The sequence below is a fragment of the Acipenser ruthenus genome, chromosome 22 (assembly GCF_902713425.1).
Source record: "Acipenser ruthenus chromosome 22, fAciRut3.2 maternal haplotype, whole genome shotgun sequence".
Taxonomy (NCBI): domain Eukaryota; kingdom Metazoa; phylum Chordata; class Actinopteri; order Acipenseriformes; family Acipenseridae; genus Acipenser; species Acipenser ruthenus.
The window spans coordinates 7,485,061-7,499,328 of record NC_081210.1 but is presented as its reverse complement, the minus strand read 5'-3'; the positions used below and the strand labels follow the sequence as shown (position 1 = coordinate 7,499,328).

General features: G+C 37.9%; 1 protein-coding gene across 4 annotated transcripts in view; it reads right to left on the bottom strand.

Moving 5' to 3' along the window:
* LOC117431292 (trinucleotide repeat-containing gene 6A protein-like) overlaps positions 1–14,268 on the bottom strand; it is a 135,076-nt gene that overhangs the window by 105,433 nt on the left and 15,375 nt on the right. For all 4 annotated transcript variants that reach the window (XM_058995924.1, XM_058995925.1, XM_058995926.1 and 1 more), the window contains exons 3-4: positions 11,884–11,959; positions 8,750–8,818 (exon numbers count right to left, since the gene is read on the bottom strand). In XM_058995924.1, coding sequence (XP_058851907.1) covers positions 8,750–8,815 — 66 coding nt within the window. In that variant the 5' untranslated portion in view covers positions 8,816–8,818; positions 11,884–11,959. The remainder of the gene's footprint in view (positions 1–8,749; positions 8,819–11,883; positions 11,960–14,268) is intronic.

The window sequence follows — 14,268 nt, the reverse complement described above, 5'->3', positions numbered from 1 at the left end:
ATGTGAGTTCAGTTGCTTATATGCATGTTAATGCCATGGCTCATGTGCACCCATGGTTAACGCGACACCTTGGATAAGTCAACACTAAATGGCATCCCCGTGGGATGTCGAGTTAACCGAGGATGACTGTATATATACTTGAAGGTGCCTGGCTGTCAAGTGTGGTATGATTAGCAGGTTGTTAGCAGTTGCTATCTGCTGACATTGTAAAAATCACTGAAATAGGGGCTAGTTGCCACAGTGGGTTAAAGGCACTTCTGTATTCCTTGTGTCAAATCTGTGTCACAACCGACAAGTGATAGGACTTTTAGTGTCTAAGCCTAGTGCACACATCACCAAACCTCACAATCTGGTACAAACCTCAACTCTGATCAGAGACCCAGGACAGAGCTGCCAGGCAGGGGCATTGTTCAGGGAGCTTTCCTGGCCAGCAGTCTGCCGAGCTGTGCCAAGCTTTGGTCAACGAGCACTGGCACGCCTAAACCGTTCATTTAAAAAGGTCCTGCCTACTTCTGCTGCGCGAGAACTTCCCATTACTATCAATACCATCAAGAACAAAAGAACCAGGAGAATGTAAAACAATAAGTGCCATAAACCAACAGCCTACTGCGCTACAATTATCATTTAGTGACATTTAATTGGAAAGGATGACTGCACTGTGAAATCTCAAAGAAGATACCTTGCTGTAAAAAAAAAAGAAAGAAAAAAATACCTAGCTCACCTCTATTGGTATATGAACCCGGGAAGAATAAAAAATTAGCACTCTGGCAGCGAGTCTCTCAATATAACAAGGTTAGCAGTTTCTGGATTGACAGAGCGATATTAACGATGTCATGTCTCCCGTCTAGCCTGGCGCTTGCTCTCCTGGCACTGTAATCTCGCAGATGCTTGCAAAAACGATTGATAATTTTTTAATCTACATACCCACACTGAATCAAATATTAGGGCTTGATCCGAGTGTGTGAAACAATGTTTATACAGCATTTAAATATCAGGAAAAGAGCAAATTTCTTTGAAACATTTTTTTTATTACTCATTTGCTTTTAATGCTCTTCATTAAAGAAAAAAAAAAACATTAAGGCTTAACACTTATCAAACAATATAACCGATAATGAACAGTAAGATATATTGCCACCAGTATGATGGACAGGACATTTAAATGGAATACTGTATTTAGTAAGCTAGATTTTAAAAAGAAGGCTGCAGATAATAGCTACTAATTTTGCATGCTTGTAACAATCACATCTATCTGTATGTACAGTATGTAAAACAAGCTTGATATGTTAGTTGTAGTCAAAATATTAATCAATAAAAGGTAAATGGCAATTTACTTTATAAAATAAATAAACAAAATAAATCAATGATTTACAGTAGCACTGTAACACTACAATGTTTCTAGGATCACTTGGGGAAATAAACTTTTTGAAAATGGCTAAAAAAAGAAAAAGATAAAGCAAAAAATAAATACAAATCTGCAGATTCCATACAATGCATAAATTCAGCAAAGCACAGAGAACAGGGATCACATACAGCTTTTTCCCTCTTTCCTTCTTTCCCCAGATCTCAAATCGTGCCTGATTAATTTTATTTTCTAACCGATTTCTCTTCTGACAATACACTGGGAACAAAGGACTGAGTCTGAACAGGGGCAGTAATTCATCAGCACCCATCACAGTATGCACGCAGCTGCCTCTTTCACAGCATGGCTGCCAGTCGTACCACACTCTAATTCAACAAAGTCCTGCTTTCCCATCGTCTCCACGGTGATGGCAGTGGACTTGCATCCTAATGAAGCTCAGGCTGGTATTGCCTGGGAGCCAGGGGAGAAAAAAAAAACAAAAAAAAACGACTGGCATATCACAGGCCCTCTTGATGTTACTTTTAAACTTGAACTCAGACCGACACTGGATAATAGCACTTATTTAAAAGGGGGGGGGGGGCATAGTCAAGTGCTCTCTATTCTTTGTCAAGCAAATTTGCATTGGCATGGTACTTCATTATGCTGCAAACACAACAAAAACTAAATGAATGCCCTCTCCAAGCTCCAAGAGGATATTAATCACGAACACGAATGTGTCTGTGCCTGCTCTGGACTTTAGCTGCGTGCTGGTATCAGTGAAATAAAGAAGGACAGAAGTCTTTTAAAAATACTGACGCTCATGAGTTTCCACCATCCGCTACATAAAAAGCACATGCAACAATAAATGAGCTGATACCGTATAGTCTCCTTTCATTCGTACACTGTAACAAGGCTAAGCTTTTTTCTAACAATGCTGCATGAAAAAGGTCACACACAAAACCTTGCCATCCTCATATTCAAATAACTTGGTTGCAAACAGAATGTGACAACAAAAGAAGAAATGGTCATGCTTCCCAAAGAGATACTGTACAGTTTTCACTGTGAAGGTTTCAGCAGAGTACAGGCAGAAACACACTTCCACCAGCCTTTCATTGTAAGCTGAATAATCAGGTGAAAAACTTCATTAATTATATTAACACACAAAATAATAAAACAGTACCTGCAAATAATGAATATCAATAGCTGGATTTTCTAAAAGGAATCTAGTGTCTGCAACGAAGCATGCCTATGCTCTCGCTCAGCCTGACAGCGGTTTCTATTGATAGAGCGCCTTCACATTTATTTGATGAAATTGCATGCATATTTACACCAGGCTCTGCACCGTGCATGCTAATGAGTTACTCTGGGAAAGCTGTGCAAATTAATTGCTTGAAGTATCAGTTAACTTACCAAATTGCAAATCGTGATGCGAAAGTACAGGGCTGGATTTCTCAGGCGCAGTTCTTGTGGCACGCTCTCACTACCAGCTTCTGTCAGACTAACTGTGGCAGACAGCTTCCAAGACTACCTTGCAACACTAAGGTAAGGACCAAACTGTAAGAAAGGCAGGTGAAAGAAGGAAGGAGAAGAGCTTTTTTTTTTTGTATTTCAATTTTTTTTTTTTTTTTTTTTTTTTAGGACTCACGTATCAGGGAAGGGTCACATGTTGCCGTTCGTATCAGTCCACACCGTCACATGACCAAGGTCATGAATCACATGATTGAGCCAGCAGTCCAGATATGAAGTGCCACTCACTGTCAATTCCCTGAGAGGGAGAGATCAGTCCCTAAAACGAGTACTTTAAGTGAGGGAAGTCCCACTGTAATTAATTAATTTAATATTTTAAAACAGACTGCTAATGCTAATGACATCAAAATACAAATAAAAAAAGAAGGATAAATGCTCTGTTGTGTGCATACTGTGATGGCTACAGAGATGCCAAGATTTTAATGAATATTCATTATGCCTTTCTTGCCTGATATGAGCCACCTCGTCTTGGAAGTATGCCAACTTCATTTGAATACCCTCCTTTGTTAATGACTAAATCAATGCCGCTACTTGCCATTCCGTGGCTGCTCCTCTATCAGCTCTACTCTGTCACACACACACTGGGCACAGTGCGATTCGACACGCCCGCGCCCTGGCTTGTTCTTCTAAAACAATTCACTGGAATGTTGCAGAGCGCAGGCACATCCTCCATTGTGTCTCCTCCAGGAGAACACACCCATTCCACTGCCCTTCCAGCTCCCCACCAGGGCTAAAGTTTTGAAACAACTGCCTCATACTAGCAAGACCGCGAACCTCAAAAAATGACGCATTTTTTTTTTTTGCACGGGCACAAACACACACACACACACACACGTACGTAACAAAAAGTGCTCCTTTTCATGATAAGCTGTCGTTTTAAAACGGAAACAGCTAAATAATATTTTGAGATCCAGTTACTACTGTTGCTGTAGGCATAATTGGGCTTTTGTTATGTCAAGCTCACAACAGTGTCTTTGTCTCCCTGAGCATTGCTGGGCGTAAACTGCAGATAACTGTTTTTATTTCTCAATTAGCCTAAGTAGTGTGACAGGTTGAGAGCAAGGCGTTCTCAATCCACTGAAGCTGCTAATTGCTTGCATTAACAGATAAATATAATTTTCGGTTAGCCGAAAAAGTGGAAACCCGCACAACTGCTCCTGTGCTCATTAAAATTCAGGGCACACCAACGGTCATTTTAGATCCCCGCCTGCAATGCTGTTTGAGGCTTAATGAAACACAGAAGTTACAACTCAGTAGATTACACAGGAGAGAATATTACATCTGTTTCAGACATATCCACGGGCACAAATAAACTTTTCCTGCTGTATGAATGTGTAATAGAAATTAAAAAGAAAAAAGCACATCACTCTTTTGTTGCTTCTAAAATTATAGATGCGTTCTCCATTTTAGAGAAGGCTATTAGACTACATTTTCTCCCTGGCATGAAATTTGTGGTAATTGAATTAATCATTTCTCTAATGTTATTTCCCTTGTTTAATGTTGCATGTAAAATAAAATAAATTATATATATATATATATATATATATATATATATATATATATATATATATATATATACACATACATATTACAGTATATAAAGAAAATGGCTAAATAATAAAACAACCCACTGTGAAATCAAACATTTTCAGAACAAAAAAGTTACACCCAACAATTGTCTTCATTTTTGCATCTGAAAAAATATTGCCATTAACCTCGACAGTGCATTCTATAACAATAGTAGCAATACTGACAACAGCAGTGGGCAGTCTGACTGCAGCATTTCCTTCCACTGAGGCAGGGCTGCTAGCTGTGTGCAGGGAACAGTCTGAACACTAGATGGTGCTGTTGCAATCTGCGGTGACAAGATACATCCCTTTTCTCTTTGAACCACAGTAACTGATCTAACATGGCCAGTGGCATCTCTTTATACATTATGTAGAGGGAGTGTTGTTGTTGTTAAAGTCTTTGTTTATGTTTCTTGTTTGCACACCTTGAGTGATCTGTGGCGAAAAAGTTGCAAGTAAAGGTATGGGAATAACAAATTTGTTGCCACCAAAAATCAGACTTTAAATATAGGCTGGTTTTAAGTCAAAAGTGCAATTCAAATTGGCCCTTTTCTATAAACATATGGGGCTGTCTAATATCCTTAAACATATTGCTTTGTTTGAAAACATGGACACATACTGTGTTCATCTCGTGGTTCTGTGAGCTACAATCCCAGTGTGCCTCTAGCAAATTCCAGTTCTCCCAGTTCTTGGGTCATCTTTCCCAATGACTGATATTGTGTTATTTAGAATGGGATATTTTTTTAGGGGATAAAATCCTATATTTTACAGGGTTTTTTTTTTTTTTTTTTTACGGGACAGGCACACATTCTTGAGCCTTCTACCAACCTCCTCATTTCAAAGATAAAGAAGTAGAGAATGTTCAGCAAACCTTCAAACAAACCTTCACTTTCAGGTTTAAAAAAAAAACAACCTTCAAGTAGAGCTTGGGGGGAGGTGATTTAACTTTAACAACAACTCAACAATTCTTCTTTGTTATTTGATTTGAGCGGTATTCTATAGCAAAACTGCAGTGATTCACTAAGGGAATTAGAGGCTGATGTGCAGACAGTGGAGCGCCCTAACAGTGTTATCTATCACTCCATGTTCATCATTCTGACGCAGGCACAGAGCGACCGCTTCAGTGGGCCCCCAGGTGACCCATCAGAAGGGAGTATGATGAGAGCTTCAGAGCTCATACCTGTGCATTCAGTCACTCTGCAGAGAATCACACACTCCCTTCATCTGCAGGGAGAGACCTCCGACCTGCGTCAACCACTCTGTGTATGAGAGACATCTCAGCAGCACATTTTGCCTCAAACTGTGTACATACATAAATTACTTACACTGCAATCACAGCACTGTATGGAGGTGCACAGTGGCGTACAAGCAATTTAAAAAATAGCAGACATACTTTTTCAATATTTGTTTTAATTTTTTTATGCAATTTTAGTTATATAATAGAAACAGCATTAAGGCAAATAAGCTAGGCATATGCCAATATACTGGAGAAACACCCAATTCAAAATAAAGGTACAGCACTACACAGTACACTGTAGTTACCGTTTAATTTGAATTTATAACAGACCCACACAGTGATTGTGAGGATAGAACTACATACATTAAGAACATGTAAGTTACTTTCCCGATCACATAGTTATATTACAATATTATTAAATAATACAACAGAAATTTAAGTACAGTGTACAGTTGCTACAGTGTAATGTATTTTCTATTTGAAATCCAATTTAATATCAAATTAGTACAGCCGATCTCTGGTTATGAATTCAATAATAAGCCGTGGTTTTGAGGTGGGGATTTTGATTGCAGTGGTTTCATTTACACAATATCTTTGTTTTCAGTATTCATTTTTCATAAACAAGATCTCATTAGAGGCTAAGCCGTTTGCTAATTCAGTCTGCTAAACCGCGTCTAAATTCAAGGACACAGATGCAACTTTACATGACTGAATTAGTATTATGCTCCATGTGAGGGTGTTTTAATTACATTACATCTTCCTAATTTACCTTAAATTACATTTCAATAAATTACAACTGTGTGTGTGTGTGTGTGCACAGAGGTTTAAAACTTGTGAATATTAAAGAAGCACCTTAAGAAAGGATTCTGGAACTGACTTTAAAAGTGATGCTCCAAATACCATACATTAACAAATTACACCTTGGGAAAAAAAAAAAAAAAAGTTTATTTTCAGATAATACAAATGTTTCATGTTTTAACTCTTTCCTTTCTCTTGCATCCTTGCTCCAACAAAGACAACTCCTGTTGGGATGTGCAGGTTTGCAATTAAACACTCCGAAGCAGGGGTGGCCAACCCTGGTCCTGGACAGCCACGATCCTGCAGGTTTTCTGGGTATCTTTAAGTCATCAGTGGCTAAAGGAAAATAAGTTAGCGTTGACCAATTAAAAAAAATAATAATAAATTGGTTCAATTAATTGGAACCCAGAAGACCCTGCGGCTCTCCGGGACCAGGGTTGGCCCTCCTGCACTGAACGATGGGTTAGTGAAAGGGTATCCAACAGAGTGCTGTTTCTTTGGTAAAATACAGGCTTGTATTCTTTATCATTCAATTCAGAATGGTAAAACAATTCCCTCTTCCATTCCCAGTCAAACAGTTTTCAAATGCATAAACCAGTCCGTGGCTGCAACTTATAGAGCTGTAGCCATATGCAAATAATGACTACCTAAAGAAATGTCAGATCGAAAACGGAATTAACAGCAATGTAATCAGGAACACATTCATAGTCTTACACAGAAGGTTTTTAGACCCAAACAAGCCTGCTGCCCCCTATCTGGCGGACCGCCTCTCTTTCTTGCTCCCTCATCACCTCTCCAGAAAGACATCTCCCTCGCTCCTTTACACTCACTGTTTAGTCTGCTTTCCCCGGTAATTAATACAGCCCTTAATGTAAAATAATTTACCCTTTCTATTTTTTTTCATAAATTGTATCCCTGTATTTCTACCAAATTTGAAATTCCCAGTTCTAATCTTGCCTCACAGCCAGTGCTAGCGCCCTCTAGTGGACACCTACTTTGGATCAAATTTCCTTTTACATTGCCGGTAATACAAAATAGGTACGGCGTTGACGCTTACAAACATTTTAGCTGATGCTATTTATGTCTATGGCTGGAACTTAAGAGCAGCTTATACTGGTCAAAAAAAACCCTTAAACACAGACTTATAAAAATAAAATACTTAATACAAATAGCATTTGAGTAATTATGAATTAAGTATTAAAAACCATTCCTAATTATTGCAAATATCATAAAAGGTGACAGTAAACAAAACTGAACATTTAATTTGAATTTACAACATTATATGCAAATCATTCAAGACAAATTACAGATTTCACAAAGCAGGGCAATACTGGTGCCATAAATTGCAAATCCATTATCAAAAAATACTTATCTGTAAAATACTTATGGTAACCACAGCCCATGTACTTCCCCAGTCTTATTCCCTTATACCACTGCATGAAGAGATTCAATAGAAAATCCCTAAAACTATACAGAGAATTTGACAGAATTTACGTTAAACATAGCATATGGCCTTTTTTCACAATATTGGTAACAGCAATACTAATGTGCTCTGAATAAATGTGTTTTTAATGTGTTTGTTTGGGGGTGGGAAGATTTTAATCTAACAAGTGTGGTGCAAATATCGTTGGTCAAAACAGTGGTGTTATCATTTGCAGTCAAAATGTCTGCCAGAATTAATCAGAATAAGAAAGAAAGAAAAAAAAAACATCAATAAAAATCAATAAGGGGAGTTTTCAGGTAAGATATTTCTGTCAGCTTTTATAGCATGCAGTCAAACACAGTTTAGTGCAACAGCCTTTCATTCTCTTCCCTGCTGTGATACCCCTGCAGGCATCTGTGTGGTGCTTCAGCTGGTTACACTGGCGTGAAAGCAAGGCTGCTGTTCTGCCAGTCTGACATCACATCACCACTTAAGAAAGAGAGTTGCCATGGTGCTTGCAAAGAAAAACCATCTCAGTACAAAAATCACCAAATGTCCAGATTGTGTTCAAAGAATCTTGCTGCTGATTTTGAATTTAGATTATTATTATTATTTTTATTTTTTTTAACAGAAAAGTGACGTTTTTAGAATACACACAAATCAGTCCTGAACCATGCCTCAGGAAGACAACAACTAGAGTAAGGCAAACAAACTACAGTCTCTGAATTGCTTACTAGACAGAAAACCATCCCTTTGAATCATTTTCTACTATGAACGCTCTTTCTAAAGAACGCCACTGCGCAAAACTGGAAACCAAGACAATGGCCAAGGCTATGCAATAAAACATGCCGTCCTACCTGTTTTCTTGCAGTGTCCACACTCTCGTTCACATTTTCTCTCACATAGTTTAGAGTCCTTTCCATTACCTGAAGAAAAAATAAATAAATAAATAAATAAATTACTGTATACTGGAATTACTATACATAAAGTGATCAAGAACAATAATTCAATTGAGTTTTTTAATATATTAATATATTCTGTAGAAAAAAAATATACATTGGTATTCATGACAATTGCCACACTTTTTTTTTTTTTTTTTTTAACCTAATCAACATTAATAATGAATAGACCTCAACTCAATACCCTAACCTGTACTGTACTTGGTAACTGAGCACACTTAAGTTAATATGTGTTCAAAGCCCAGGGGTCCTTTCTGGGAGTACTTAATGAGGCAGCTTCTGTTTAGTAGATACACAGTGAAGCCAGATGATTGACGTGAAGGTCACTTTCTTTCTAAAGATGATTCCTGGACAACTCAGGAACAGGGGTCAACTACCAACGTTGTCTCAGACAAAAACCAAGGACGTAATCACAGCTTTAGTCGGTTAATTTAGAGAAAGCAGATAATACCAGCCGTCGGCAACACTGATTGGGACAAAGAAAAGCATCACGTACTGCATGCGTTTAATTTCAGGCAGGTGACAGTGAAGGCAAGCAGCCCAATTAGACGGGGCTCAAACACCCATGCATTTTTTATGAAATGTATTTACGCTGGTAGAAAGTCGACCCTCCCGGGATGACTACAGGCATTGCAATTCAGCAGGGTTACTCCTGTGTAGTGAGGTTAAATCTACGGAGGAAATAAAGCCCATCACGGTGTGTAAATCAAACTGCAATATTAAAACCACTTACCACCGTGTATAAATCAAATTGCAATATTAACACCCCATTACACTGTATAAATCAAACAGCAGACTGGAGCCGGTTTGTTGGAACGGAGTTTTCCCCTTTCTTATACTTTATTTGTTTATTGTGAAACAGAGAGACAGATACGTGGCCCCAAAATGTTCTGTGTGAACTTAATAAGTAGGATTAATATAGAGTTAAAGAGTGGCGGTGTAGCATATTGTTGATTTAGTTATATGCAAAGTTGAGGCTTTACTTTCTTACATTTAGAATATCGATTCATTATTGTCATTATCAATTAGAAATAATAAAGTATAATTAAGACGAGAATGACTCATGATTGAACTTAAACAGAATTACATTTATTGATTCCTAGTCTCAAAGCACACATGCATAAGACGAGATTAACAGTGTTCAAATGGTCACTAGCTTTTAAACAATGGTTAGTCGGCCATATTGCCTTCCCATTGGGAGTCACGTTGGGCACACCTCAGCACGATGTTCGGGGAGGAGAATGGAAGCTCTCAGATAAAATTTATACAGACCCATAAACAAGCTTGCATGCTGTGCTAAAATGAACTTTGTCTACATTCTACTTCCCATTTTCCCAGCTTAGTTGTTGCCCCAGAACATCGCTTTCATGACACTCTTACCACCTGATATTCCGTAACTTGCTAATTGTAATCAACAGCAGTATTTCCGTTAGCAAGTGGGACGCATGCTTTTGAGTTCAACCCAAGTGCACCCTCTTTAGACTGAACCCACAATGACAACCTGGTTACAGGTGACCATGAATTAGCCAGAAACCAGGTCTTTAGTTCAGTACAGCTGGGCTCTCATAATGCCCAACAGGATAGAAATACAATAAATAAATAAAAACACAATAAAATTTGCAATAATTTTCTACATTTATGGCAAGACATTTGTGAATTATTCATTTCTAATAGATCAAACAATTAAAATACACAAATTTGATTGCAATCGAAAATCAAATAGTCAGTAGGAAATAGAGGACGGCAGATCACTAGCCAGGTTTAGGAGAGTTTCAACTCTGCATGGCCTCCCCCATTTATACATGGTGATTTACATTAAACTTAGCTATTTGATAAAGTTGCAATTTCACTGCAAACCTGACCTGTATGATTGCGAGAGGTGGTCTAATTTGAATTCCTCTGAATTTGTTTCTTTCCCTCAAGAGCTTTCCTGCTTAATCTCCACTAATCTGTATCATTTATCTCTACTTACTTTCTTTTTGGTTTCAATTACGACTCCTAATGTTAATTTACCACTTTATTTATGTCATTGTCATATTCTGGTATAATAAGCAAACGAGAATACTACATGCTGCATCTGAGAATTGATGATGAGAATTATCTGGGCTCGAAATACAGCTGGCTGTTAAGAGGGCCATACAAGTCTACCTTAGATCTCATTTTTATTTTAAATAGTTTGACTACTCGATAGCTACATGAAGTAAACTGAACTACCAATCCGATCAATATTAACTGTAAAAGATTAAGCATTTATGCCGCAGGGCAGAAGCGCTGCTACTATAAGTAGCATGTGTGTGGGTATGTAGAGTCTCTTTCACACTGGCGCTTCTACCCGGGTCACAATCCCATGTAGTGTGAAACCATATATCTTGGTCGTACCCGGGTTAACCCCGGTCCTAGAGACCCACCTCAGGATGTGGGTTGACACGCTTTGACCCGGGTTGAGTGAGACAAAATGCATGATGGCCGACGAAATAACAAAACAGCCACGCCTGCGTGAATGTTTCACTTCTGCAAGGAATGTTTTTGTTTATTCTTTTTAGCCATATTTTTGTTGCTTGAGACACACCATGTGCCAGATTGCAGCAGTGATGTAAACATTTGCACTAATCAACATTTGGTTCTGATGGTTCAATCCAGAGAAGCTTGGATGGAAGCGTCAGTAACAAGCTGCTTCCGGGGCATTGATATGCATATTGTTTACTTGCATCTGTCACCCAGGTCAACCCTGCTTTATCAAAATCGCGTAGCCGACCCGCATGCCAGTGTGAATGGGGCTTCAGGTTGGCAGGGAAGGGGTTAGATCTGTCCTCTTAAAATAAAATACACTTTGGCCAACATGTATATGGATTGGCAGATAAGTTGCTGGCAGTGAGTTCCACTTCCTTAAGCAGGATTTGAACCGCCTCCATCCTCCATCCATTCCCAGCAGGAAAAACCAAATAAAATGCACTACTGCTGTTCACTGAACAATAGCAAGCTGTTCAAAACTATACTGTATATTAAAATTGAAAAAGAAGCACTGTACTTACTCACAGAAGTGGCACTTTGTGGTGTACGGCTCCCTTTAACTTTCTTGTCACTTGAGTTTTATTCAGAACACAAACTCTGTAACGAAATTAAACAAATGTGGTTGCACTTAAAACACAGATAACATTTCATAGTTTCAGAATTTGCTGAAAATACGGCAAATACAGTGTAACTCAAGCAGCCTTTACTCTCCAAGCCAACAGACAGTTGGAAATGATTTTGCTGTATCAGTTAACCCTTTAAAGACTGGGATTGTGTTAACACGATCATACTGAAGTGGGCTTCTAGGACCACGATTGTGTAAAAACGATAAAAAAGCACTTTGTTTTGATGACTTACAGGGCCACTGTACTTTGCAGTACAGGCTTGAAACGCACATCAATGGATAGGGGAGGGACTGGCGTTTTTTTCGTGTCACAGAGGGGCATTTAGTGTCTAAAGGGCGGAGACTGTTTACAGCAGCCAGGAAGAAACAAAACCAGAAACAAGAGCAGAAACAAAACATCACAGAAACTTGTTTAGAGCTAATAAAAAAGAGGAAACACTGTAAATCTGATATATTTGACTTATAATTATATTAGAACATTTATTCTGTCTCATGTGTTTTAATATATATGTTTTTACAACATTTCTAAATATCAAGAAACGAGTGGATATAAGCATATACTATTTCATAAACTAAATGTATCAGGTACATTTTTTTTTCCTTATTACTGATGATAATAAAATGAATAACTATTATTTTATTTATACATATTTATTTTGAGAAAATAAATCGAGAGTAGTGTCCATTATTGCTTATAAAAACCCTGAGAATAAACGTGTATTATGTCACTGCAATCACTCAGGTGAAACAATGTCTTGTAATCTGCCCAAACATCAATATTTTTCAACAAAACTTTCAGTAAGTATTGTAAGGTCCCTCGGGTAATAGAATAACGTGTTTTTATACATGTATCTCTAAGCAGAATACATAATCAAAATTACTTAACTTAAAATAAATAAATAAATAAATGCATAAATATTTTGTTAAAAAAAAAGCGAAAAGTTTGTATGGTTTCTGAAATACTTTATAATGTTCCCCTGAGTGCTCTGAAAAAAGGACACCATTTGCAAGATGCAACTGTAAAAAATTGATTTTTAGTGAATTTTAATAGGAAGAGTCAACTTCAGCCAAAAAGCGCCTGGTCCTGGGGGAGCATCCCACTGAAAAATGTTTGGTCCTGAAAGGGTTAGAATGTCTTTCAAAACATTTGTACCCAAAGAATGCATTTACATCTTTAAACTGTCTCTGCTTTCCTTACAGTTTACAGATGTAACATTTTAGAAATAAAAACAAAACACAGGGGTTCTGTAAGGATTATATTCTCGTCAAATTCCCCGCGCCAAGTTAGACAAAATCTTGCGGCCATACAGCAGGGGTGTCCAAAGTCTTTTTTCCAACCCGGTTAGAAATTGTTTAATTGAACCAATTAAATCCAGACCCGGAAGTAGTTAATGATCTCATTTTACCAGTTAAGCCTGGAGTGGAATGGCCCTCCAGGACCGTGACTGAGCACCCCTGCCCTATGGGCTTATGTGATCGTAGTCCCATTTTTTTCCTCCTATGACTATTCATCCATATTTTAAGATCGAAATGCAGAGCCAAAACTGGTAAGCTACCTTTCTTTCTTGTATTACAGATGCAACTTACTACAGTAATCCATCGCATATTCGACTGCAGTGGGACCAGAGTAAGTTTTAAATACCATTATAATAATATACAGCTGTAACAATTACTATATTCACATTATTTTTTTGAGATTCAGATTTTATTAGAGAGCGTCCCTAAAGCCCTTGTTTAGAAAGATACAGGGTATTAATGCTTGTGACAGAGTAGCCGTCTGCCTTGTGCTGAGTGACAGGCTGGAGATCGAGACAAAGCTGAGACGCCCCGCAGGCGAACAAGATTTATTTACATATCAAGTCAACACAATGAACAGTTCACGTGACACTACCAGCAATGGTAGCGCATGGAGCCCGTTCAATAATAAACTAACGTTGCTCAACTGATAGTTGAATCAGTGAGCTCAGCATGAACAAGGCCAGCACCATATTGGTACTGATACTGGCCTAAATGTCTAAATTGTGTGTACCCCCTTGGAATAAAAATATAATACATTTAAAATTCGGACACATTTCTATAGTAGTGAAAAAAATTAATTGTAACCATAGGAAAAAAACTTTACATAAATGTTAGGACTTTCACCTAAAGCAACTCCAGCACAGCGCATAAGCAAATCAAAAGATACATTTTAATTTGTCTACCGTAGCAAAATCTGACATTAAAAGCTAGGAAACTATCATACCAACATGAATTGGTTTGTACATGCATTCAGTAATATTAT